The 26,791-nt window shown below is 51.1% G+C and overlaps 2 protein-coding genes across 2 annotated transcripts in view; both read right to left on the reverse strand.

Annotated features, from left to right (window-relative positions):
• Positions 1–1,504: 1,504 nt before the first annotated feature.
• Positions 1,505–13,393, reverse strand: ppp1cb (protein phosphatase 1, catalytic subunit, beta isozyme). Its single transcript, XM_088625972.1, has 8 exons — positions 13,238–13,393; positions 10,513–10,644; positions 8,900–9,130; positions 8,351–8,455; positions 7,611–7,682; positions 6,761–6,912; positions 3,541–3,675; positions 1,505–3,006 (listed from the first exon to the last, which is right to left on the reverse strand). The coding sequence occupies exons 1-8, from the start codon at positions 13,287–13,289 to the stop codon at positions 2,902–2,904; spliced, it is 984 nt and encodes a 327-aa protein (XP_088482098.1). The 5' UTR covers positions 13,290–13,393; the 3' UTR covers positions 1,505–2,901.
• Positions 13,394–14,294: 901 nt separating this feature from the next.
• Positions 14,295–26,791, reverse strand: part of plb1 (phospholipase B1) — a 42,363-nt gene continuing 29,866 nt past the window's right edge. Inside the window, exons 37-44 of the mRNA XM_088625975.1 lie at positions 25,786–25,866; positions 22,947–23,012; positions 22,718–22,812; positions 22,367–22,448; positions 21,993–22,097; positions 17,490–17,585; positions 17,308–17,382; positions 14,295–15,666 (exon numbers count right to left, since the gene is read on the reverse strand). Of these exons, the coding sequence (XP_088482101.1) occupies positions 15,418–15,666; positions 17,308–17,382; positions 17,490–17,585; positions 21,993–22,097; positions 22,367–22,448; positions 22,718–22,812; positions 22,947–23,012; positions 25,786–25,866 (849 nt within the window). The 3' untranslated portion in view covers positions 14,295–15,417. The remainder of the gene's footprint in view (positions 15,667–17,307; positions 17,383–17,489; positions 17,586–21,992; positions 22,098–22,366; positions 22,449–22,717; positions 22,813–22,946; positions 23,013–25,785; positions 25,867–26,791) is intronic.

Here is a 26,791-nt window from a genome sequence, read left to right on the forward strand (position 1 = left end):
CAATAGTAATAGCTGGAGACAAGCTGTCTCTCTCCCCTACAGGACAGAGCAGTGGGGTGACTGTATCTCTCTCCCTACAGGACAGAGCAGTGGAGTGACTGTCTCTCTCCCCTACAGGACAGAGCAGTGGGGTGACTGTATCTCCCCCCTACAGGACAGAGCAGTGGGGTGACTGTCTCTCTCCCCTACAGGACAGAGCAGTGGGGTGACTGTATCTCCCCCCTACAGGACAGAGCAGTGGGGTGACTGTATCTCTCCCCTACAGGACAGAGCAGTGGGGTGACTGTCTCTCTCCCCTACAGGACAGAGCAGCGGGGTGACTGTATCTCTCCCCTACAGGACAGAGCAGTGGAGTGACTGTATCTCTCCCCTACAGGACAGAGCAGTGGGGTGACTGTCTCTCTCCCCCTACAGGACAGAGCAGTGGAGTGACTGTATCTCTCCCCCTACAAGACAGAGCAGTGGGGTGACTGTATCTCTCCCCTACAGGACAGAGCAGTGGGGTGACTGTATCTCTCCCCCACAGGACAGAGCAGTGGGGTGACTGTATCTCTCCCCCTACAGGACAGAGCAGTGGAGTGACTATCTCTCCCCTACAGGACAGAGCAGTGGGGTGACTGTCTCTCTCCCCTACAGGACAGAGCAGTGGAGTGACTGTCTCTCTCCCCCTACAGGACAGAGCAGTGGGGTGACTGTCTCTCTCCCCTACAGGACAGAGCAGTGGGGTGACTGTATCTCCCCCCTACAGGACAGAGCAGTGGGGTGACTGTATCTCCCCCCTACAGGACAGAGCAGTGGGGTGACTGTCTCTCTCCCCTACAGGACAGAGCAGCGGGGTGACTGTATCTCTCCCCTACAGGACAGAGCAGTGGAGTGACTGTATCTCTCCCCTACAGGACAGAGCAGTGGGGTGACTGTCTCTCTCCCCCTACAGGACAGAGCAGTGGAGTGACTGTATCTCTCCCCCTACAAGACAGAGCAGTGGGGTGACTGTATCTCTCCCCTACAGGACAGAGCAGTGGGGTGACTGTATCTCTCCCCTACAGGACAGAGCAGTGGGGTGACTGTATCTCTCCCCTACAGGACAGAGCAGTGGGGTGACTGTATCTCTCCCCCTACAGGACAGAGCAGTGGAGTGACTATCTCTCCCCTACAGGACAGAGCAGTGGGGTGACTGTCTCTCTCCCCTACAGGACAGAGCAGTGGAGTGACTGTCTCTCTCCCCCTACAGGACAGAGCAGTGGAGTGACTGTCTCTCTCCCCTACAGGACAGAGCAGTGGGGTGACTGTCTCTCTCCCCTACAGGACAGAGCAGTGGGGTGACTGTATCTCTCTGTAGTGTAGTGTAACAGCTCGAAGTGGGAATGCGATGGATAAGACTGTATGCAAGCTCTTGGCCTTGTAGAGCAGGGCAGGAGATCAGGGTGTCTGCAGACGTGCAGGGCTGTATCTGCTGTGTGCACACTGACAGGCCATCCGGAAATAAAAGAGCCGACAGGCAGTCTTACCCCACTCTGTTACATTTATTGAAACCAAAGACTTCAAAACTAACTGGTACAAATCTCAAAACAGGGTTTCTTACAGTTCACCCCCAGAAAAATCCAAAAACACAAACAAGACAAAGTGTGTGAAGAAACATAACGCAGTGGGATGGTCGCTGTTGGTGTTGCACGCTGCGCGAGACACAACCCAGGCCGACGTCTCTGACTCTTGACGTGAGGCAGAGAGAGCACAGGGGCCAGGAAGAGGCGCGGGCCCGTTCAGGAAGTCAACAACACTGAACACTGAACACTTCTGTCTCGCTCGGCCCGGACACTTGGTCACACAGGAGCCAGGGGTGTCTCCTCCTGCCCTGGATGGGACAGCTCTCTCTGCCACGCTCTCCCCGCACCAGTGCAGGCTAACGTCCTGCTGCCAGCCCACAGCTCTCAGACACACACTTCCACAGCAGGCTCTGAGGGCCAGAGCGTCAGTCAGGAGCTTTCTCACTGTACCACAACTACCTCAACACTGTCTCCCCACCACACCCTCACACAACTTCTCCCACCCTTCTCTCCCCTTCCCAGTGTCTCCTCACTCCCCCTCACCCCATTATCTCTGACTCCTCACCCTCTCAATCCTTCTCACCCCTGACTCCTCACTCTCCTCACCCTGACTCTCCTGAGTCCTCACCCTGACACCCCTGACTCCTCACCCTCTGTCCCCGTCACCCCTGACTCCTCACTCTCCTCACCCTCTCAGTCCCCGTCACCCCTGACTCCTCACCCTGACACCCCCGACTCCTCATCCTCTCAGGCCCCGTCACCCCTGACTCCTCACCCTAACCCCCCTAACTCCTCACTCTCCTCACCCTGTCATCTCCTCACCCTCTCAGTCCCCGTCCCCCGTCACCTGTCCCACACCTCCCAGCCCTGTCTCCGTCTCTCTGGGCCTCAGAGCCCACAGACCCCTGTGTGACTCAAGTGACCCCTCATTCACAAAGACACTGTGACCTCAATACAGCTCAAGGCAGAGACTGGCCAGGATGAGCCCCTGCCCAGCCGGGGACAGGTTCCAGTCTCACTAACTACCGCAGCTGCCCTGAGGCCACAGGGTGGAGAGGGTCAGAGGTGCCTCTCCCTGCTGGGCTGAGAAGCTGAATTGATGAAGTACCAAAGGAGAAACGCAGAACCGACATGGTCTCAGCAGCGTGTCTGTACAGGCAGGAAGAGCAGGCGAGGAGGAGCAGGGTGCCCAGACAGCAACAGAGAGCAGTCAATTGGTCAGTCAGCAAGGGCAGGACACACGGCTCCCCCAGCAGCGCCGACACGCCCCGACTGGAGCGGAGACTGTCGGGGTGCAGCACATGTCTGGGGTTGAAGAAAAAGAGGAGGAAGAGGGGCGGCGGTCTGGCCGCACCGCTCACCTCTTCTTGGGGGCGTTGGCAGTGCGGGGTGGCGTGACAGGGCGCCCCGAGTTCACTCCTCCATACTGGTACTTGGCCTTCTTCTCTGATGGCTTCAGGATCTGAGGAGGAGAGAGCAGGGGTCAGCAGCTCCTGTCAAGGTGTAAGGTTTTACTGACAGCAACAGTCTCTGACCTCTCCCACTCACTGTCACACCTAATCTCACCTGTCCCCTCTGCCTCTCCCAGTCACTGTCACACCTAATCTCACCTGTCCCCTCTGTCTCTCCCTCTCACTGTCACACCTAATCTCACCTGTCCCCTCTGCCTCTCCCAGTCACTGTCACACCTAGTCTCACCTGTCCCCTCTGTCTCTCCCAGTCACTGTCACACCTAATATCACCTGTCCCCTCTGCCTCTCCCAGTCACTGTCACACCTAATCTCACCTCTCCCAGTCACTGTCACACCTAATCTCACCTCTCCCCTCTGATCTCCCCTTGTCACAAATGGCCTTTCCCCTCTGAAATCCCAGTCACTATCACACCTGCACATCTGACATGACCTCTCCCCTTTGACCTCTCCCTGTCACTAACTCCTAACCTGACCTCTGCCCTCTACCCTCCCCCATCGCTGACTGAGCCCTGTGTGCTGGTCACCTGGAAGGAGCACATGAGCGACTCGTCCACACTCATCATGCCACCCGCGTTATCGAATTCTCCGCAGTAATTAGGAGCCGAGAACAGAGTGACCAGCTGCCTCTTCGCAAAGAACTCGTACCCATCCTCCACAACCTGGAAACACAACACACAACACTGTACATCAAGTCACTGCTCAATACACACCTGTCTTCTGCAACATAGAAACACAACAATAGACAACACTACACAACATCACACACAGTGAAGATATACTGTATACACTTTTGTACAGTACCTGATGTGCTCTACAGATGCTATCTAGTGTACACACACAGTGGAGATATAAATACATACACACACATCTGTACAGTACCTGATGTGCTCTACAGATGCTGTCCAGTGTACACACACAGTGGAGATATATATACACACACACACATCTGTACATACCTGATGTGCTCTACAGATGCTGTCCAGTGTACACACACAGTGGAGATATATATACACACACACATCTGTACATACCTGATGTGCTCTACAGATGCTGTCCAGTGTACACACACAGTGGAGATATATATATATACACACACACATCTGTACATACCTGATGTGCTCTACAGATGCTGTCCAGTGTACACACACAGTGGAGATATATATATACACACACACACATCTGTACATACCTGATGTGCTCTACAGATGCTGTCCAGTGTACACACACAGTGGATATATATATACACACACACACATCTGTACATACCTGATGTGCTCTACAGATGCTGCCCAGTGTACACACACAGTGGAGATATATATATACACACACACACACACATCTGTACATACCTGATGTGCTCTACAGATGGTGTCCAGTGTACACACACAGTGGAGATATATATACACACACACATCTGTACATACCTGATGTGCTCTACAGATGCTGTCCAGTGTACACACACAGTGGAGATATATATATACACACACACACATCTGTACATACCTGATGTGCTCTACAGATGCTGTCCAGTGTACACACACAGTGGATATATATATACACACACACACATCTGTACATACCTGATGTGCTCTACAGATGCTGCCCAGTGTACACACACAGTGGAGATATATATATATACACACACACACATCTGTACATACCTGATGTGCTCTACAGATGGTGTCCAGTGTACACACACAGTGGAGATATATATATACACACACATCTGTACATACAGTGCCTTGCGAAAGTATTCGGCCCCCTTGAACTTTTCAACCTTTTGCCACATTTCAGGCTTCAAACATAAAGATATAAATGTTTTATTTTATGTGAAGAATCACCAACAAGTGGGACACAATTGTGAAGTGGAACGAAATCTATTGGATTTTTGAAACTTTTTTAACTAATAAAAAAATGAAAAGTGGGGCGTGCAAAATTATTCGGCCCCTTTACTTTCAGTGCAGCAAACTCACTCCAGAAGTTCAGCGAGGATCTCTGAATGATCCAATGTTGTCCTAAATGACTGATGGTGATAAATAGAATCCACCTGTGTGTAATCAAGTCTCTGTATAAATGCACCTGCTCTGTGATAGTCTCAAGGTTCTGTTGAAAGCGTAGAGAGCATCATGAAGACCAAGGAACACACCAGGCAGGTCCGTAATACTGTTGTGGAGAAGTTTAAAGCCGGATTTGGATACAAAAAGATTTCCCAAGCTTCAAACATCCCAAGGAGCACTGTGCAAGCGATCATCTTGAAATGGAAGGAGTATCAGACCACTGCAAATCTACCAAGACCTGGCCGTCCCTCTAAACTTTCAGCTCAGACAAGGAGAAGACTGATCAGAGATGCAGCCAAGAGGCCCATGATCACTCTGGATGAACTGCAGAGAACTACAGCTGAGGTGGGAGAGTCTGTCCATAGGACAACAATCAGTCTTACACTGCACAAATCTGGCCTTTATGGAAGAGTGGCAAGAAGAAAGCCATTTCTCAAAGATATCCATAAAAAGTCTCGTCTAAAGTTTGCCACAAGCCACCTGGGAGACACCCCAAACATGTGGAAGAAGGTGCTCTGGTCAGATGAAACCAAAATCGAACTTTTTGGCCACAATGCAAAACGATATGTTTGGCGTAAAAGCAACACAGCTCATCACCCTCAACACACCATCCCCACTGTCAAACATGGTGGTGGCAGCATCATGGTTTGGGCCTGCTTTTCTTCAGCAGGGACAGGGAAGATGGTTAAAATTGAGGGGAAGATGGATGCAGCCAAATACAGGACCATTCTGGATGAAAACCTGTTGGAGTCTGCAAAAGACCTGAAACTGGGACGGAGATTTATCTTCCAACAAGACAATGATCCCAAACATACAGCAAAATCTACAAAGGAATGGTTCACAAATAAACGTATCCAGGTGTTTGAATGGCCAAGTCAAAGTCCAGACCTGAATCCAATCGAGAATCTGTGGAAAGAGCTGAAAACTGCTGTTCACAAACGCTCTCCATCCAACCTCACTGAGCTCGAGCTGTTTTGCAAGGAAGAATGGGCAAGAATTTCAGTCTCTCGATGTGCAAAACTGATAGAGACATACCCCAAGCGACTTGCAGCTGTAATCGCAGCAAAAGGTGGCTCTACAAAGTATTAACGCAAGGGGGCCGAATAATTTTGCACGCCCCACTTTTCATTTTTTTATTAGTTAAAAAAAGTTTCAAAAATCCAATAGATTTCATTCCACTTCACAATTGTGTCCCACTTGTTGGTGATTCTTCACATAAAATAAAAAATTTATATCTTTATGTTTGAAGCCTGAAATGTGGCAAAAGGTTGAAAAGTTCAAGGGGGCCGAATACTTTCGCAAGGCACTGTACCTGATGTGCTCTACAGATGCTGTCCAGTGTACACACACAGTGGAGATATATATATACACACACACACATCTGTACATACCTGATGTGCTCTACAGATGCTGTCCAGTGTACACACACAGTGGAGATATATATACACACACACACATCTGTACATACCTGATGTGCTCTACAGATGCTGCCCAGTGTACACACACAGTGGAGATATATATACACATGTCTGTACATACCTGATGTGCTCTACAGATGCTGTCCAGTGTACACACACAGTGGAGATATATATACACACACACACACCTGTACATCCCTGATGTGCTCTACAGATGCTGTCCAGTGTACACACACAGTGGAGATATATATACACATGTCTGTACACACCTGATGTGCTCTACAGATGAGATCCAGGTCATGCCGGTTAAGGAACTTGCTGACCACATCAGCCCCGAAGGTGAAGGAGACCCCGCGGTCATTCTCCCCCCAGCCCTGGACATCCTTATCGGGATCTGACCACAGCAGGTCACACAGCAGCCCTGGGACAGAGAGAGGGGCTTTTATTGAGACACTGCCTGGCTGCCATGACTGATGAATTACACTGCTGCCATGGCAGAAACACAACATTTACATCAGAAACAGAGGCTAACTCTGTTCCTCAGGCTGTGACAGGAGATCACACACTGTGCTGCAGCTCTACTGAGTTTCCTCCCTAGCAGGTGTGGGAATCTTGGGATTAGATTTGTTATTTCAGAGAGGTATGTTTGTCTAATCTCAGAATATTTGAGCTCGCTGTCTCTTACCCTAGTCAGATAATATGTCTTTGTTGTAAATGTCTGTAACATGTCTGTAGATTTTATTTTACTTCTATTTTTTGTCTTGTTCCATGTTAATTTTATTATTTTTATTTGCTTTGGCAACACTGATTGTACCCATCGGTCATGCTAATAAAGCACCTTGAATTGAATTGAATACTCAGCTCTTGTGTTTAAGAGTCCTGCATCATTCCAGTTTGTGTTGTGTTGTGTGTGTCCCAGTGGGTGAGGTGGTGTTGTGATGTGGTTGATTTTGATTCGTGTTGCTGTAGCAGGGCTGTCCTGAGGCTGGCTGGTGTCAGTGAGCCTCCAGACCAGCTGGCTGAGGGGGCTCTTCTCTGGTGATGGTAGGAGTTGTGACACACTCCACCTGTGTCCTGGCTCAGACACACAGCCTCTTACCCGGCCTGGTCCTCACACACCTGTGTCCGGGACGTCTGTGGGCCTCATGATGCGTCGGATCTGCTCCATGGACTGCAGGTCTGGAGAGAGGCCTGGAGGGAGAGAGAGAGAGTCAGTCAAGAGAAAGGCCTGGAGAGGGAGATGCCAACAACACAACTAAACCAATGGGCATCAAAGTCTACCAAATCACACTACAAGTTAAACAACAATACCCTACCCTCTGGGACAAACACACAAATACAACACAGACTAGAATGCTACCAGACCAACAACAGAAAACACACTGAGTATCCGAACAGGGTGAGACACAACAAAGAGAAACAGAGATCATGTCAAGGTACAGACCCAGTGACCACAGCCTGGCCATAGAAACTGGGGACACAGGCAGACCTGGCTGCCCAGAGAGGACAGGCTGTGCTCCCACTGCCAGCGGGGAGAAATAGAGACAGAGGTGCACTTCCTACTGCACTGTGACAGATTAGAGAAACATTCTTCCCCAAATTAACACATCTAATCCCAGAATTCCCACATCTGCCAGAATCAAACAATGCTCCAAACCTACTGGGAAAGGAAATTCAATACAGTTGCAGCCCAGTGTGTGATCTCCTGTCTCAGGCATTGATCATGGCAATACAGCTCTTGAATTTGAGGCAGTCAGTCCTCTCACTGCTCGCACAAGTTTACAAGAAGAGACCACAGCATGACGGGACAGGACGTTGGACACGACTGGACAGGAAGTAAGAGTCGTTCACGCACTAACCCCCATGGCAGCAGAAGATCTTCTCATCGATGATGGCGGCAATGGGCAGGCAGTTGAAACAGTCTGTGAAGGTCTTCCACAGCTTGATGTTGAACCTGCGCTTGCCTAGGAGGCAGAGAGAGATGGACATTAACCTCCCACTTCAAAGGGTTAAAACTGTGTAACGGACTGGTACGGCCTCATTTATATACTGCGTACAATTTGGTCACCATGTTTTAGAAGAAATCTTACTGCTCTGAAATCAATCCAGACTTGAGCAACCAGATATAATCTGGGGCTTAAGGGACTGTCCTACACTGACAGACTGAAGGAACTGAGTCTCTTTAGTTTTGATGCATCATCCTTCTTGGAGAACAGGGCTGTCCACCTGACCAGGGTATCCTGGACAGAACATACACTACACTGGGCCCCCATTACTAAACCACTCAGCACACTGGGCACTACCTGCCTGAGGACTGGGGGTACCCTGTCCACACACTGCACACCCAGCTCCCTGTGCACCCTGCCACCAGACAGACGTGAGCTCCAGTTTCACGCCCCGTGACTCACACTCGTCATAGAAGCCGTAGATGCGGTTGATGGAGGCGCACTCGTGGTTGCCGCGCAGCAGGAAGAAGTTCTCAGGGTACTTGATCTTGTAGGCCAGCAGCAGGCAGATGGTCTCTAAGGACTGCTTGCCCCGGTCCACATAGTCGCCCAGGAACAGGTAGTTGGCCTCAGGGGGGAAGCCGCCGTACTCGAAGAGCCGCAGCAGGTCTGTGTACTGACCATGGATATCACCTGAGACAGAGAACACACAGAGCTGATCCATAACACAAAGAGAGCACACAGAACTGGTCAATACCACACACACAGAGAGCACATAGAAATGATCAATAACATAGAGAGAGAGATAGCACACAGAGCTGATCAATAATTCAGTGTGATCTCCTGTCCCAGTCTGAGGAACAGAGTGAGCCTGTCTCTCAATAATAACAATACAGTGTGTGATCTCCTGTCCCAGCCTGAGGAACAGACAGTGAGCCTGTCTCTCAATAATAATAATAATAATAATAATAATAATAATAATAATAATACAGTGTGTGATCTCCTGTCCCAGCCTGAGGAACAGAAAGTGAGCCTGTCTCTCAATAATAACAATACAGTGTGTGATCTCCTGTCCCAGCCTGAGGAACAGACAGTGAACCTGTCTCTCAATAATAACAATACAGTGTGTGATCTCCTGTCCCAGTCTGAGGAACAGAGTGAGCCTGTCTCTCAATAATAATAATACAGTGTGTGATCTCCTGCCCCAGCCTGAGGAACAGACAGTGAGCCTGTCTCTCAATAATAACAATACAGTGTGTGATCTCCTGTCCCAGTCTGAGGAACAGAGTGAGCCTGTCTCTCAATAATAATAATACAGTGTGTGATCTCCTGTCCCAGCCTGAGGAACAGACAGTGAGCCTGTCTCTCAATAATAATAATACAGTGTGTGATCTCCTCTCCCAGCCTGAGGAACAGACGGTGAGTCTGTCTCTCAATAATAACAATACAGTGTGTGATCTCCTGTCCCAGCCTGAGGAACAGACAGTGAGCCTGTCTCTCAATAATAATAATACAGTGTGTGATCTCCTGTCCCAGCCTGAGGAACAGACGGTGAGTCTGTCTCTCAATAATAATAATACAGTGTGTGTCCTCCTGTCCCAGCCTGAGGAACAGTGAACCTGTCTCTCAGTAATATTAATACAATGTGTGATCTCCTGTCCCAGCCTGAGGAACAGATAGTGAGCCTGTCTCTCAATAATAACAATACAGTGTGTGATCTCCTGTCCCAGCCTGAGGAACAGACAGTGAGCCTGTCTCTCAATAATAATAATACAGTGTGTGATCTCCTGTCCCAGCCTGAGGAACAGACAGTGAGCCTGTCTCTCAATAATAACAATACAGTGTGTGATCTCCTGTCCCAGCCTGGGGAACAGACAGTGAGCCTGTCTCTCAATAATAATAATACAGTGTGTGATCTCCTCTCCCAGCCTGAGGAACAGTGAGCCTGTCTCTCAATAATGTTTTATGTGATGTACAGTAAATGACAGTCCAGTGAGGTGTCTGTAAGTGTTGTGTTAATGGGCAACACTGTAACTCGTCGTCCGTGTCTTGAGTGTGAGTGCGAGTCCACTGACCACAGATCTTCAGGGGGGCCTCCAGCTCCAGCAGGATGGGCTGGCTGAGGAAGATCTCCCTGGACTTGAGGCACAGGCCCCGCACCTCCGCCTCCGTCATCTGTACGATCTTCCCTGGGCGACATCCCCGCACTGAGACAGGGACAGGAGGACACGCAGAGAGAGAGACGGGTTAACACAGAGACAGGTGACTACACAGAGAGAGAGACAGGTTAACACAGAGACAGGTGACTACACAGAGAGAGAGAGACAGGTTACCACCACAAAGCCCTGCTGAGCCAAGAGCTGAGCCCAAAACAGAGCCCCCTGAGCCAGCTGGTCCTGAGGCTCACTGACCTGAGCCACACCAACACTAACCAGCCTCAGGACAGCACTGCTAGAGCACCACAACCCAGACTCAACCACATCACAGCACAGATCAAACAGCAATATCTCACACACTGGTACACACACACACAAACACAACATAAACTGGAATGCTACAGAACCCTAGATAGACAATACACACTAGCTGAATATTTGACCAAAATAAAAAATAACAAACAGAAACAGACCCTGACGAAGTACAGGCTCAGTGACCACAACCTGGCCATAGAAACTGGGCGACACAGGCAGACCTGGCTGCCCAGAGAGGACAGGCTGTGCTCCCACTGCCAGCGGGGAGAAATAGAGACAGAGGTGCACTTCCTACTGCACTGTGACAGATACTCTGGGATTAGAGAAACATTCTTCCCGAAATTCAGAAATCTAATCCCAGAGTTCCCACACCTGCCAAAACCACAACAGGTCCCAATCCTACTGGGAGAGGGAGGAGGGAACTCAGTTGATCTGGCAGCCCAGTATGTGATCTCCTGTCACAGCCTGAGGAACAGTGAGTCCCTCTCCCAATAATGCTCCAGCCGCCTACAGTATATGTCAATATTTTATAATATGTCTTTGTTGTAAATGTCTGTAACATGTCTGTAGATTTTATTTTACTTCTATTTTTGTTTTGTTCTATGTTAATTTTATTATTTTTATTTGCTTTGGCAACACTGATTGTACCTATCGGTCATGCTAATAAAGCACCTTGAACTGAACTGAACTGAGACAGGTTAACATAGAGACAGGTGACTACACAGAGAGAGACAGGTTACTACACAGAGAGAGACAGGTTACTACACAGAGAGAGAGGGAGACAGGTTAACATAGAGACAGGTGACTACACAGAGAGAGACAGGTTACTACACAGAGAGAGAGGGAGACAGGTGAATAGAGACAGGTTAACATACAGAGAGAGAGCTCAGTGACCACAGCCTGGCCATAGAAACTGGGCGACACAGGCAGACCTGGCTGCCCAGAGAGGACAGGCTGTGCTCCCACTGCCAGCGGGGAGAAATAGAGGTGCACTTCCTACTGCACTGTGACAGATACTCTGGGATTAGAGAAACATTCTTCCCCAAATTCAGAAATCTAATCCCAGAGTTCCCACACCTGCCAGAGTCACAACGGGTCCCAATCCTACTGGGAGAGGGAGGAGGGAACGCATCTGAACTGGCAGCCCAGTATGTGATCTCCTGTCACAGCCTGAGGAACAGTGAGTCTGTCTCTTAATAATGCTCCATTCGCCTACAGTATATGTCAATATTTTATAATATGTCTTTGTTGTAAATATCTGTAATATGTCTTTAGATTTTATTTTACTTTTATTTTTTGTTGTTTCATCTGAATTTCATTATTTTATTTGCTTTGGCAACACTGATTGTACCCATCGGTCATGCTAATAAAGCACCTTGAATTGAATTGAATCGAGACAGGTTACTACACAGAGAGGTTGAAACAGAGAGAGAGACAGGTTAACATAGAGAGAGGGAGATCAATGCAGAGAGAGAGAGAGAGAGGTTAACACAGAGAGGTTACAACAGGAAGAGACAGGTTAATACATAGACAAGTTAACAAGTACTGAGAGAGCAGAAACAGGTAACACAGCAAGGCACTGCGAGAGGTTAATACACAGAAAGAGAGGGCTTAAAACAGCTCAACACGGAGAGACAGGTTAACGCGGCTACCACAGGTCCACTCTGGACAGCTAGGTCTGCCCGTGTCCAGTCTGTCCCTGACCATCTGCTTGGTGTTTACAGTCCAGGGCCCTGCCGTGTTTGTTAGCGTATCCCTGCCCTGTTGCGTCACGGACCACAGTCCTCCGTCGCCATCGATACACTAACAAGTGGCCACTTATAAACACAAAATATCGCCTCCTACAGTCTTATATCGCGACTCCATTTTACACGCGATTACCCTCACATTCGTCCCGAGCAGCAGTAAAACTGCTGTAAAACACTGCAGCTGCGGTGCGTGTCCTGTGTTTATTTCTCTGTTCCGCGTCCGGGGAGAAGACGGGTTTAAACCGGCTTCTGGCGGTGCCGTCTGGCTCCACAGGCTCCACCAGCTCGGTCCGGTCTAGCCCGGTCTACCGGCCCGGTCGCGGCTAACGTCGTCAGAACCAGCTTCGGTGCGTGGGCAGACACCCAGTACACTACACGGAGTGGCCGGGAAGCGCTCCCGAGTGGGAGTTTGTGTCCGTGAGCCGCTGTGAACACAGCAACCCCCCGTACCTGAGTTTCCGTGTCCCGACACACAGGCACAGCGAGACGGGGCTGACACACTACATACTGCACACCTGTCCGTACTGCCCTTCACGGTGTCCGCTACAAAGACGGAGGCCCCGACCCTCCGATTCTCCTACCTTCCAGGAGCCGAGAGATGAGGCTGTCCACATTCAGGTCACTCTCCGCCATCTTCCCAGCCGAAAAGCTGTGCCCGCTCACCGCCAGACGGCGCCAAAAACCGCGCTAAAGTAAACGGCGCAGCGCCGCTCCCGCACGAGTGCGCCCCCGTCACCCGTACGGCTCCTACACAGAGTGAGTCGGGGGCGGGGGTGAAACTGGGACTGGCGTCTGGGAGCAGAGTGGACAGGGCACTCCCAGTCTTCAGGCAGGTAGTGTCCAGTGTGCTGAGTGGTTTAGTAATGTGGGCCCAGTGTAGCATATATTCTGTCCAGGATACCCTGATCAGGTGGACAGCCCTGTACTCCAAGAAGGGTGTACTCTCCTGCTTGCTACTCCTGGTTCATGACACATCAAAACTAAAGAGACTCAGTTCCTTCAGCCTGTCAGTGTAGGACAGTCCCTTAATATTTGTATCAGTCTCCTCACAGTCTTCTCTGTTCAAGACTAAAGAGACTCCGTTCCTTCAGCCTGTCAGTGTAGGACAGTCCCTTAATACTTGTATCAGTCTCCTCACAGTCTTCTCTGTTCAAGACTGAAGAGACTCAGTTCCTTCAGCCACATAGGTGATGAGCAGCTGTTAGGTTACAATTATATGATATATAATATGCTAACTATATGATATATACAGTAAACTCTCCAATATACTCTGTGATATGTGATTTACTATAAGATATTTTAAACTATATGATAAAATAACATGGCTGCCTGGAGGAATGTCCAGGTCTGCTGTGGCCTGCTGTGCTGTGAAGGAGCGATTGGTCTCTCCCCCCATTGAACTAACCTGATGGGGGAGTGACACTGGGGAGCTCTCTGCCACACCTGCACACTCATGGGACGGGCCAGGAGAGCACCGGGCCCGTCCGTCTGACCCACAACCCACGGCACCGTCTTCAGCCAGTCCTGCATGGGCCAGAACCCCGAGCAGATCTCCAAGTCAGCAGCTGGGCCCCTGGGCTGTCAATGTCCGCCCGGCACAGAGAGGGCAGCATCGCACACAAACCAGGACACAGGGAGCTCATTTCTGACTTTATTCATCGCCATCAACCCGACACCATCACTACTGAGAACAGTCCGGCAGGCTGGAGAGCAGAGCATGATGGGTGATCACCTGTCACCACATCGCCTCTCCTGGCGTGTCTCTGTGGGCAGGGCAGGCCTGGGCAGGGCAGATAGGGCAGGACAAGGCAGGGCAGGACAGGACAGATAGGAAAGGACAGGGCACAGCAGGGCAGATAGGAAAGGACAGGACAGGGCAGGGCAGATAGGAAAGACAGGGCAGGACAGGGCAGGACAGGGCAGATAGGAAAGGACAGGGCAGGACAGGGCAGATAGGAAAGGACAGGGCAGGACAGGGCAGGACAGATAGGAAAGGACAGGGCACAGCAGGGCAGATAGGAAAGGACAGGGCAGGACAGGGCAGGACAGGGCAGGGCAGGACAGGACAGATAGGAAAGGACAGGGCAGGACAGTGCAGGACAGATAGGAAAGGACAGGGCACAGCAGGGCAGATAGGAAAGGACAGGACAGGGCAGGGCAGATAGGAAAGGACAGGGCAGGACAGGGCAGGACAGGGCAGATAGGAAAGGACAGGGCAGGACAGGGCAGGGCAGGACAGGACAGATAGGAAAGGACAGGGCACAGCAGGGCAGATAGGAAAGGACAGGACAGGGCAGGGCAGATAGGAAAGGACAGGGCAGGACAGGGCAGGGCAGGACAGGACAGATAGGAAAGGACAGGGCACAGCAGGGCAGATAGGAAAGGACAGGACAGGGCAGGGCAGATAGGAAAGGACAGGGCAGGACAGGATAGGGCAGGGCAGGGCAGGAGAAGACAGGGCAGGACAGATAGGACAGGGCAAGGCAGGGCAGGGCAGGGCAGATAGGGCAGGGCTTTCAGGGGCATGTAGACCCTGCCCTCGCACAACCCCTGCTCCTTGGGGAGGCACTCTTTACGAGCGGGATTGTTGGGGGACAGGAACCCCAGAAGGGAAACACGTGAAGCTCCATTTGGCCCATCCATCCCATTTAGTTGCCCTATAATGATTCCAAGATCTCTTCCAGTTTTCAGCTCAGTGTGCCTTTTATTATTGGGTGGGAGTTACAATAATTTTGGGGGTCTTGTTTGGCAGGACAGGGTGTCAAAAGGAAGTGCCCTTCATCTCCAGTTTCTTCTCCTTCTCCCCCAGTCTCTGCCGCACTCTCCTCGAGAGGAGGAGCCATGTGGCCGCCCAGCCAATCAGCAGCCCCCCCAGAGCCGTCACTATGGGTGCCCACAGAGGCACGGTGCTGACTGGCTGGAGAGGCAGGGTGGGCGGGGTTGAGGTGGCAGGAGGCGTGGTCAGCTGGATGGGGAAGCTGTTGATCCTGGTGAAGAAATAGGGCTGATCCTGAGAGACAGAGGAGAGAGGAAGGGGGTGTCGGGGTGTGAGAGAGGTCGTGGTGAAACTCACTCATTGTGGGGTTCGACAGTGCTGTGTTAGAGAGAGGTAAGAGTGCACAATTACCTCTCTGGTTCTCTGTACAGATCATCTGTGTCTGTATAGCCTTGTGCTCAACAGCCTGAAGACTATGTCCACAAAGTTTGGACACTTATGTCTTCTTAAAGAAGCCTTCAGACCTCATCTCAACCCTCTAATCCCACTCTCTACAGCCTCAATAATCTCAATCTCACTCCCTACAGACTCAATAACCTCAATCCCACTCTCTACAGCCTCAATAATCTCAATCTCACTCCCTACCGCCTCAATAATCTCAATCTCACTCCCTACAGCATCAATAATCTCAATCTCACTCTCTACAGCCTCAATAATCTCAATCTCACTCCCTACAGACTCAATAACCTCAATCTCACTCTCTACAGCCTCAATAATCTCAATCCCACTCCCTACAGACTCAATAACCTCAATCTCACTCTCTACAGCATCAATAATCTCAATCTCACTCTCTACAGCCTCAATAATCTCAATCTCACTCCCTACAGACTCAATAATCTCAATCTCACTCCCTACAGACTCAATAACCTCAATCTCACTCTCTACAGCCTCAATAATCTCAATCCCACTCCCTACAGACTCAATAATCTCAATCTCACTCCCTACAGCATCAATAATCTCAATCTCACTCTCTACAGCCTCAATAATCTCAATCTCACTCCCTACAGACTCAATAACCTCAATCTCACTCTCTACAGCCTCAATAATCTCAATCTCTCCCTACAGCCTCAATAATCTCAATCTCACTCCCTACAGACTCAATAACCTCAATCCCACTCTCTACAGCCTCAATAACCTCAATCCCACTCCCTACAGACTCAATAATCTCAATCTCACTCCCTACAGCCTCAATAATTTCAATCTCACTCCCTACAGATTTACTCCTCTGTAATGTCACTCCAATACAGCCTCACTCTTCTACGGTCTCCATCACTTATAGAATTGTGTGTCAGTGTGCTTTCATCTGTGTGAGTTTGTGTTACTTTGCATGTGTGAGTATCACATTATGTTTTTGTTCTTATGCATGTTACTGTTTATGTGCATATATGTATCTTATTTTGTGTGTATCATTCTGTGTTTAGAGTTAGTAGGTGTGTGGTTTGTAACAGTTTGTGTATTCATGCATCAATCTGTATGTCATTTTTGTGTGCACTTTGTGTATCATTGTGTCTGTGTCAGTAAGTATTTGTGTCTCAGTCTGTATATCAGTGTGTATTTGTGTGTCAGAGTATGTCTATTAGTGTGTGTGTATGTTTATGTCAGTATCAGTGTGTGTATTTGTGTATCAGTGCATGTGTATGTTTTTGTCAGTATCACTGTGTGTATGTGTGTAGCAGTGTGTGTGTTTGTTTGTGTCAATATCAGTGTGTGTATTTGTGTAGCAGTGCGTGTGTATGTTTATGTCAGTATCAGTGTGTGTATTTGTATAGCAGTGCATGTGTATGTTTGTGTCAATATCAGTGTGTGTATTTGTGTAGCAGTGCATGTGTATGTTTGCGTCAATATCAGTGTGTGTATTTGTGTGTTGAGTCTCACCTGGCTGGGGCAGCGGATCTTGTTCCGGTCGTGTGTGAAGTTGTTGAAGTTCTGCTTCCTCCCCACTGGCTCCAGCTACAACAACACAACACCCTTAACTACACACACTTCACGCCCTCTCAGAGCCTCTCACTCAGGGACACACGAACTCTCACCCTGCCCTCTGACCCTGGCTGTCTCACCATGTTATTCCACAGCCCAATGGCCATCTCCGCATGGCCACGCTCGCTGAAGTGGAAACAGTCCACGGAGAAGAAGCTCAGGTCTGGCTCCCCATCCTGAAGAGACAGAAAGACAAAGACCCCTCCATCACTGACACACCTCTCTAGAGCAGAGCTCCACACTCCTGCTCCAGGAGAGAGAGAGACCCCTCCATCACTGACACACCTCTCTAGAGCAGAGCTCCACACTCCTGCTCCAGGAGAGAGAGAGAGAGACCCCTCCATCACTGACACACCTCTCTAGAGCAGAGCTCCACACTCCTGCTCCAGGAGAGAGAGAGAGACCCCTCCATCACTGACACACCTCTCTAGAGCAGAGCTCCACGCTCCTGCTCCAGGAGAGAGAGAGACCCCTCCATCACTGACACACCTCTCTAGATCAGAGCTCCACACTCCTGCTCCAGGAGAGAGAGAGACCCCTCCATCACTGACACACCTCTCTAGAGCAGAGCTCCACACTCCTGCTCCAGGAGAGAGAGAGACCCCTCCATCACTGACACACCTCTCTAGAGCAGAGCTCCACACTCCTGCTCCAGGAGAGAGAGAGACCCCTCCATCACTGACACACCTCTCTAGAGCAGAGCTCCACACTCCTGCTCCAGGAGAGAGAGAGAGACCCCTCCATCACTGACACACCTCTCTAGAGCAGAGCTCCACACTCCTGCTCCAGGAGAGAGAGAGAGACCCCTCCATCACTGACACACCTCTCTAGAGCAGAGCTCCACACTCCTGCTCCAGGAGAGAGAGAGACCCCTCCATCACTGACACACCTCTCTAGAGCAGAGCTCCACACTCCTGCTCCAGGAGAGAGAGAGACCCCTCCATCACTGACACACCTCTCTAGAGCAGAGCTCCACACTCCTGCTCCAGGAGAGAGAGAGAGACCCCTCCATCACTGACACACCTCTCTAGAGCAGAGCTCCACACTCCTGCTCCAGGAGAGAGAGAGAGAGACCCCTCCATCACTGACACACCTCTCTAGAGCAGAGCTCCACACTCCTGCTCCAGGAGAGAGAGAGAGAGACCCCTCCATCACTGACACACCTCTCTAGAGCAGAGCTCCACACTCCTGCTCCAGGAGAGAGAGAGACCCCTCCATCACTGACACACCTCTCTAGAGCAGAGCTCCACACTCCTGCTCCAGGAGAGAGAGAGACCCCTCCATCACTGACACACCTCTCTAGAGCAGAGCTCCACACTCCTGCTCCAGGAGAGAGAGAGAGAGACCCCTCCATCACTGACACACCTCTCTAGAGCAGAGCTCCACACTCCTGCTCCAGGAGAGAGAGAGAGACCCCTCCATCACTGACACACCTCTCTAGAGCAGAGCTCCACGCTCCTGCTCCAGGAGAGAGAGAGACCCCTCCATCACTGACACACCTCTCTAGATCAGAGCTCCACACTCCTGCTCCAGGAGAGAGAGAGACCCCTCCATCACTGACACACCTCTCTAGAGCAGAGCTCCACACTCCTGCTCCAGGAGAGAGAGAGACCCCTCCATCACTGACACACCTCTCTAGAGCAGAGCTCCACACTCCTGCTCCAGGAGAGAGAGAGACCCCTCCATCACTGACACACCTCTCTAGAGCAGAGCTCCACACTCCTGCTCCAGGAGAGAGAGAGAGACCCCTCCATCACTGACACACCTCTCTAGAGCAGAGCTCCACACTCCTGCTCCAGGAGAGAGAGAGACCCCTCCATCACTGACACACCTCTCTAGAGCAGAGCTCCACACTCCTGCTCCAGGAGAGATAGAGACCCCTCCATCACTGACACACCTCTCTAGAGCAGAGCTCCACACTCCTGCTCCAGGAGAGAGAGAGAGACCCCTCCATCACTGACACACCTCTCTAGAGCAGAGCTCCACGCTCCTGCTCCAGGAGAGAGAGAGACCCCTCCATCACTGACACACCTCTCTAGATCAGAGCTCCACACTCCTGCTCCAGGAGAGAGAGAGACCCCTCCATCACTGACACACCTCTCTAGAGCAGAGCTCCACACTCCTGCTCCAGGAGAGAGAGAGACCCCTCCATCACTGACACACCTCTCTAGAGCAGAGCTCCACACTCCTGCTCCAGGAGAGAGAGAGACCCCTCCATCACTGACACACCTCTCTAGAGCAGAGCTCCACACTCCTGCTCCAGGAGAGAGAGAGAGACCCCTCCATCACTGACACACCTCTCTAGAGCAGAGCTCCACACTCCTGCTCCAGGAGAGAGAGAGAGACCCCTCCATCACTGACACACCTCTCTAGAGCAGAGCTCCACACTCCTGCTCCAGGAGAGAGAGAGACCCCTCCATCACTGACACACCTCTCTAGAGCAGAGCTCCACACTCCTGCTCCAGGAGAGAGAGAGACCCCTCCATCACTGACACACCTCTCTAGAGCAGAGCTCCACACTCCTGCTCCAGGAGAGAGAGAGAGACCCCTCCATCACTGACACACCTCTCTAGAGCAGAGCTCCACACTCCTGCTCCAGGAGAGAGAGAGAGAGACCCCTCCATCACTGACACACCTCTCTAGAGCAGAGCTCCACACTCCTGCTCCAGGAGAGAGAGAGAGAGACCCCTCCATCACTGACACACCTCTCTAGAGCAGAGCTCCACACTCCTGCTCCAGGAGAGAGAGAGAGAGACCCCTCCATCACTGACACACCTCTCTAGAGCAGAGCTCCACACTCCTGCTCCAGGAGAGAGAGAGAGAGACCCCTCCATCACTGACACACCTCTCTAGAGCAGAGCTCCACACTCCTGCTCCAGGAGAGAGAGAGAGACCCCTCCATCACTGACACACCTCTCTAGAGCAGAGCTCCACGCTCCTGCTCCAGGAGAGAGAGAGACCCCTCCATCACTGACACACCTCTCTAGATCAGAGCTCCACACTCCTGCTCCAGGAGAGAGAGAGACCCCTCCATCACTGACACACCTCTCTAGAGCAGAGCTCCACACTCCTGCTCCAGGAGAGAGAGAGACCCCTCCATCACTGACACACCTCTCTAGAGCAGAGCTCCACACTCCTGCTCCAGGAGAGAGAGAGACCCCTCCATCACTGACACACCTCTCTAGAGCAGAGCTCCACACTCCTGCTCCAGGAGAGAGAGAGAGACCCCTCCATCACTGACACACCTCTCTAGAGCAGAGCTCCACACTCCTGCTCCAGGAGAGAGAGAGAGACCCCTCCATCACTGACACACCTCTCTAGAGCAGAGCTCCACACTCCTGCTCCAGGAGAGAGAGAGACCCCTCCATCACTGACACACCTCTCTAGAGCAGAGCTCCACACTCCTGCTCCAGGAGAGAGAGAGACCCCTCCATCACTGACACACCTCTCTAGAGCAGAGCTCCACACTCCTGCTCCAGGAGAGAGAGAGAGACCCCTCCATCACTGACACACCTCTCTAGAGCAGAGCTCCACACTCCTGCTCTAGGAGAGAGAGAGAGACCCCTCCATCACTGACACACCTCTCTAGAGCAGAGCTCCACACTCCTGCTCCAGGAGAGAGAGAGAGACCCCTCCATCACTGACACACCTCTCTAGAGCAGAGCTCCACACTCCTGCTCCAGGAGAGAGAGAGAGACCCCTCCATCACTGACACACCTCTCTAGATCAGAGCTCCACACTCCTGCTCCAGGAGAGAGAGAGACCCCTCCATCACTGACACACCTCTCTAGAGCAGAGCTCCACACTCCTGCTCCAGGAGAGAGAGAGAGAGACCCCTCCATCACTGACACACCTCTCTAGAGCAGAGCTCCACACTCCTGCTCCAGGAGAGAGAGAGAGAGACCCCTCCATCACTGACACACCTCTCTAGAGCAGAGCTCCACACTCCTGCTCCAGGAGAGAGAGAGAGAGACCCCTCCATCACTGACACACCTCTCTAGAGCAGAGCTCCACACTCCTGCTCCAGGAGAGAGAGAGAGAGACCCCTCCATCACTGACACACCTCTCTAGAGCAGAGCTCCACACTCCTGCTCCAGGAGAGAGAGAGAGACCCCTCCATCACTGACACACCTCTCTAGAGCAGAGCTCCACACTCCTGCTCCAGGAGAGAGAGAGAGACCCCTCCATCACTGACACACCTCTCTAGAGCAGAGCTCCACACTCCTGCTCCAGGAGAGAGAGAGACCCCTCCATCACTGACACACCTCTCTAGATCAGAGCTCCACACTCCTGCTCCAGGAGAGAGAGAGACCCCTCCATCACTGACACACCTCTCTAGAGCAGAGCTCCACACTCCTGCTCCAGAAGAGATAGAGACCCCTCCATCACTGACACACCTCTCTAGAGCAGAGCTCCACACTCCTGCTCCAGGAGAGTTCTGGAAGTCCTGTAACTCTTCCAATCATTAATGTCATCACAGTGAGCTTCATGGTACACAGAGGATATATCCCAAACTTTTTTTAAACACCCTTTTACACAATTGTCCCCTATCACTTTGCATCAGTGTGTGCCATGTGACTGACCGCTGCCAGGGGGATGATAGAGTTCTTCAGGAATGGCTGAGTGACCACAGCGAAGTCTTCTCTGTCGTCATAGCGCCCCCCAGAGACTAGCCTCTCTGTCTCCTCCTGGACAGGAAGAGAGAGTGAGAGTCAATGACACACTGTGTACCCATGCACTCCAATATACGCCGAGTCACACTAATAAACTCTGATACATACCAGTACACACTGAGTCACAAAGAAAAACTCCACTACACACCCATACACACAAACAAACTCTGATACACACTGAGTCACACCTACACACTCCAATACTCGCTAAGTCACACTAACACACCAGTACACACTGATATACAAGAAGTCATATGTTGTGACCCGGCATGCCCCTCACTGACCTGGTACTCTTGGTTGATCCTCTTGATCTCAGTCAGCTCCAGGGAGTTTTCACCTGGTATCAGGAAACATGGACAGGAGTTCCTGGAGAGACAAAGACTAACATGGACAGGAGTTCCTGGAGGGACAAAGACTATCAGGCACAAATATAGACAGTCCAGAAGACATACAGTATAAACAGTGATATGGACACACAGTCAATCAGACAGGTCAATCAGACACAGTCAGACAGACAAGCCAGCAGACAGAGAGTCCAGTGTAGAGCAAAGGCATCACTCTGAACACTCTGAATGCCTGCAGGTTCAAAACCCAAATGGGGCACAGCTGTACATAACTGAGCATAACAGACGCACCTCTGCAGCAGAGAACAGCCCAGGGTGTCGCTCCTGATTCTCCGCAACCCCTCAATCTGCAGGATCTCCAGGACATTGACAAACACCCGTGGCACCTGGACACACAGGAGAGGGAGGTGGGAGAAGCAGATGAGGAGGAAGGCAGGCAGGAGAAAGGGCTATTGAAGGCAGGGTGCAGGTTTCAGGATGCTGACTATGTCTGAACAGGTCTGGATGAGCTGACTCTCACCTCCCGGTACAGCAGGTCCAGGCTGTCTCTCAGGTGTCTGGTGTAGTTCTGTACTGACAAAGTCTCCTGCCCAGGGAGACAAAGAGAGCAACACTGTCACAATATAGTCTGCACAGCACCCTCTTCCCCCTCCTACACCTGGTCCGCCCTCATGCTCCTGGAACACCCTCTTACACCTGGAACACCCTCGTACACCTGAAACACCCTCGTACACCTGGAACACCCTCGTACACCTGGAACACCTCCTACTGTACACCTGGAACACCCCCCTACTGTACACCTGGAACACCCTCGTACACCTGGAACACCTCGTACTGTACACCTGGAACACCCCCTACTGTACACCTGGAACACCTACTGTACACCTGGAACACCTCCTACTGTACACCTGGAACACCTACTGTACACCTGGAACACCTCGTACTGTACACCTGGAACACCCCCTACTGTACACCTGGAACACCTACTGTACACCTGGAACACCCCCTACTGTACACCTGGAACACCTACTGTACACCTGGAACACCTCGTACTGTACACCTGGAACACCCCCTACTGTACACCTGGAACACCTACTGTACACCTGGAACACCTCCTACTGTACACCTGGAACACCCCCTACTGTACACCTGGAACACCTACTGTACACCTGGAACACCTCCTACTGTACACCTGGAACACCCTCGTACACCTGGAACACCTCCTACTGTACACCTGGAACACCCTCGTACACCTGGAACACCTCCTACTGTACACCTGGAACACCTCCTACTGTACACCTGGAACACCCCCTACTGTACACCTGGAACACCCTCGTACACCTGGAACACCTCCTACTGTACACCTGGAACACCCTCGTACACCTGGAACACCTCCTACTGTACACCTGGAACACCTCCTACTGTACACCTGGAACACCCCCTACTGTACACCTGGAACACCCTCGTACACCTGGAACACCTCCTACTGTACACCTGGAACACCCTCGTACACCTGGAACACCTCCTACTGTACACCTGGAACACCCTCGTACACCTAGAACACCCTTTTTACACCTGGAACACCTCCTACTGTACACCTGGAACACCCTCGTACACCTAGAACACCCTCGTACACCTGGAACACCTCCTACTGTACACCTGGAACACCCTCGTACACCTGGAACACCTCCTACTGTACACCTGGAACACCCTCGTACACCTGGAACACCTCCTACTGTACACCTGGAACACCCCCTACTGTACACCTGGAACACCTCCTACTGTACACCTGGAACACCCTCGTACACCTGGAACACCTCCTACTGTACACCTGGAACACCCTCGTACACCTGGAACACCCTCGTACACCTGGAACACCTCCTACTGTACACCTGGAACACCCTCGTACACCTGGAACACCCTCGTACACCTGGAACACCCCCTACTGTACACCTAGAACACCCTCGTACACCTGGAACACCTCCTACTGTACACCTGGAACATCCTCGTACACCTAGAACACCCTCGTACACCTGGAACACCTCCTACTTTACACCTGGAACACCCTCGTACACCTGGAACACCTCCTACTGTACACCTGGAACACCCTCGTACACCTGGAACACCCTCGTACACCTGGAACACCTCCTACTGTACACCTGGAACACCCTCGTACACCTGGAACACCTACTGTACACCTGGAACACCCTCGTACACCTAGAACACCCTTTTTACACCTGGAACACCTCCTACTGTACACCTGGAACACCTCCTACTGTACACCTGGAACACCCTCGTACACCTGGAACACCTACTGTACACCTGGAACACCCTCGTACACCTGGAACACCCTCGTACACCTGGAACACCTCCTACTGTACACCTGGAACACCCTCGTACACCTGGAACACCTACTGTACACCTGGAACACCCTCGTACACCTAGAACACCCTTTTTACACCTGGAACACCTCCTACTGTACACCTGGAACACCCCCTACTGTACACCTGGAACACCCTCGTACACCTGGAACACCTCCTACTGTACACCTGGAACACCCCCTACTGTACACCTGGAACACCCTCGTACACCTAGAACACCCTTTTTACACCTGGAACACCTCCTACTGTACACTTGGAGCACCCTCGTACACCTGGAACACCCTCGTACACCTGGAACACCTCCTACTGTACACCTGGAACACCCTCGTACACCTAGAACACCTCCTACTGTACACCTGGAACACCTCCTACTGTACACCTAGAACACCCTTTTTTACACCTGGAACACCTCCTACTGTACACCTGGAACACCCTCGTACACCTGGAACACCTACTGTACACCTGGAACACCCTCGTACACCTAGAACACCCTTTTTACACCTGGAACACCCTCGTACACCTGGAACACCTACTGTACACCTGGAACACCCTCATACATCTGGAACACCCTTTTTACACCTGGAACACCTCCTACTGTACACCTGGAACACCCCCTACTGTACACCTGGAACACCCTTTTTACACCTGGAACACCCTCGTACACCTGGAACACCTCCTACTGTACACCTGGAACCCTCATGCCCTTGGAACATCCTTGTGTACTGGAAACGCCCTCGTACACCTAGAACAATACATGTTCACCTAGTCCTTCAATTGGATCACCGTCATGTACCTGGAACACCTTCGTGAACCCAGAACACCCTCTGTTCCTGTCATGCTTATTGAAAATATTACACTATAACTCCTGCTCATCCTGTTACAGCTTATAACACCTAAGTGCAGCATCTTTGAATTCACCTGCTACACAATTCTCTACACGTAACCTTCTGGCTCTGTTCTCTGCAGACTGGCCCTCACCCGGTCCAGGCAGTACTGACACAGGTCATTCCCCCCAATGAAGAGAGTCACCATCTTCCAGTCATTCTGGAAATCCACCTCCTGGGAGAGACAGGGATAGGAATTACAATAATATTCCAACTGCAATTGTTAATGGCGACAAAGCACTGTGAGCCTGAATCTGAGAAACTGGGTGACACAGACCAATCTGGCTGTCCAGAGAGGACAGGCTCAGTGACCAAAGCCTGACCATGGACACTGGACACAGTCCAGAGAGGACAGGCACCACAGTCTAGACAGAAACCAGGATACAGACAAACCTGGTTGTCCACAGAAGACATGCCCAGTGACCACAGCCTGGCCATAGAAACTGGGCGACACACGCAGACCTGGCTGCCCAGAGAGGACAGGCTGTGCTCCCACTGCCAGCGGGGAGAAACGGAGACTGAGATGCACTTTCAGATGCAATGTGAGAAATACTCTGAGATTAAATAAACATTCCTCCACAATAAACATTCCTCCCAAAATTTCCTCACCTGCCAGAATCAGTGCAGCTCCCAATTCTACTGGAGGAGGAAACTCAATAGAGTTAACCTCAAGTGATTAGGTGAAGTGATTAGATTATCAGTGAGCCTGTCTCTCAATAATGATAATACAGTGTGTTATCTCCTGTCCCAGCCTGAGTAACAGACAGTGAACCTGTCTCTCAATAATAATAATAATAATAATAATAATAATAATAATAATAATAATAATAATAATAATAATAATAGTAATAATACAGTGTGTGATCTCCTGTCCCAGCCTGAGGAACAGACAGTGAGCCTGTCTCTCAATAGTAATAATACAGTGTGTGATCTCCTGTCCCAGCCTGAGGAACAGACAGTGAGCCTGTCTCTCAATAGTAATAATACAGTGTGTGATCTCCTGTCCCAGCCTGAGGAACAGACAGTGAGCCTGTCTCTCAATAGTAATAATACAGTGTGTGATCTCCTGTCCCAGCCTGAGGAACAGACAGTGAGCCTGT

The sequence above is a fragment of the Lepisosteus platostomus genome, chromosome 3, assembly GCF_059453375.1.
Source record: "Lepisosteus platostomus isolate fLepPlt1 chromosome 3, fLepPlt1.hap1, whole genome shotgun sequence".
Lineage (NCBI taxonomy): Eukaryota > Metazoa > Chordata > Actinopteri > Semionotiformes > Lepisosteidae > Lepisosteus > Lepisosteus platostomus.

Bases quoted from the DNA above. Each gene is read 5' to 3' on its own strand.
- ppp1cb (XM_088625972.1), bottom strand. From the start codon at position 13,289: ATGGCGGAGAGTGACCTGAATGTGGACAGCCTCATCTCTCGGCTCCTG. The intron at 10,645-13,237 runs GTAGGAGAATCG...TCCCTGTCTCAG, and splicing joins CATCTCTCGGCTCCTGGAAG to TGCGGGGATGTCGCCCAGGG. The intron at 9,131-10,512 runs GTCAGTGGACTC...TCTCTGTCTCAG, and splicing joins GGCCCCCCTGAAGATCTGTG to GTGATATCCATGGTCAGTAC.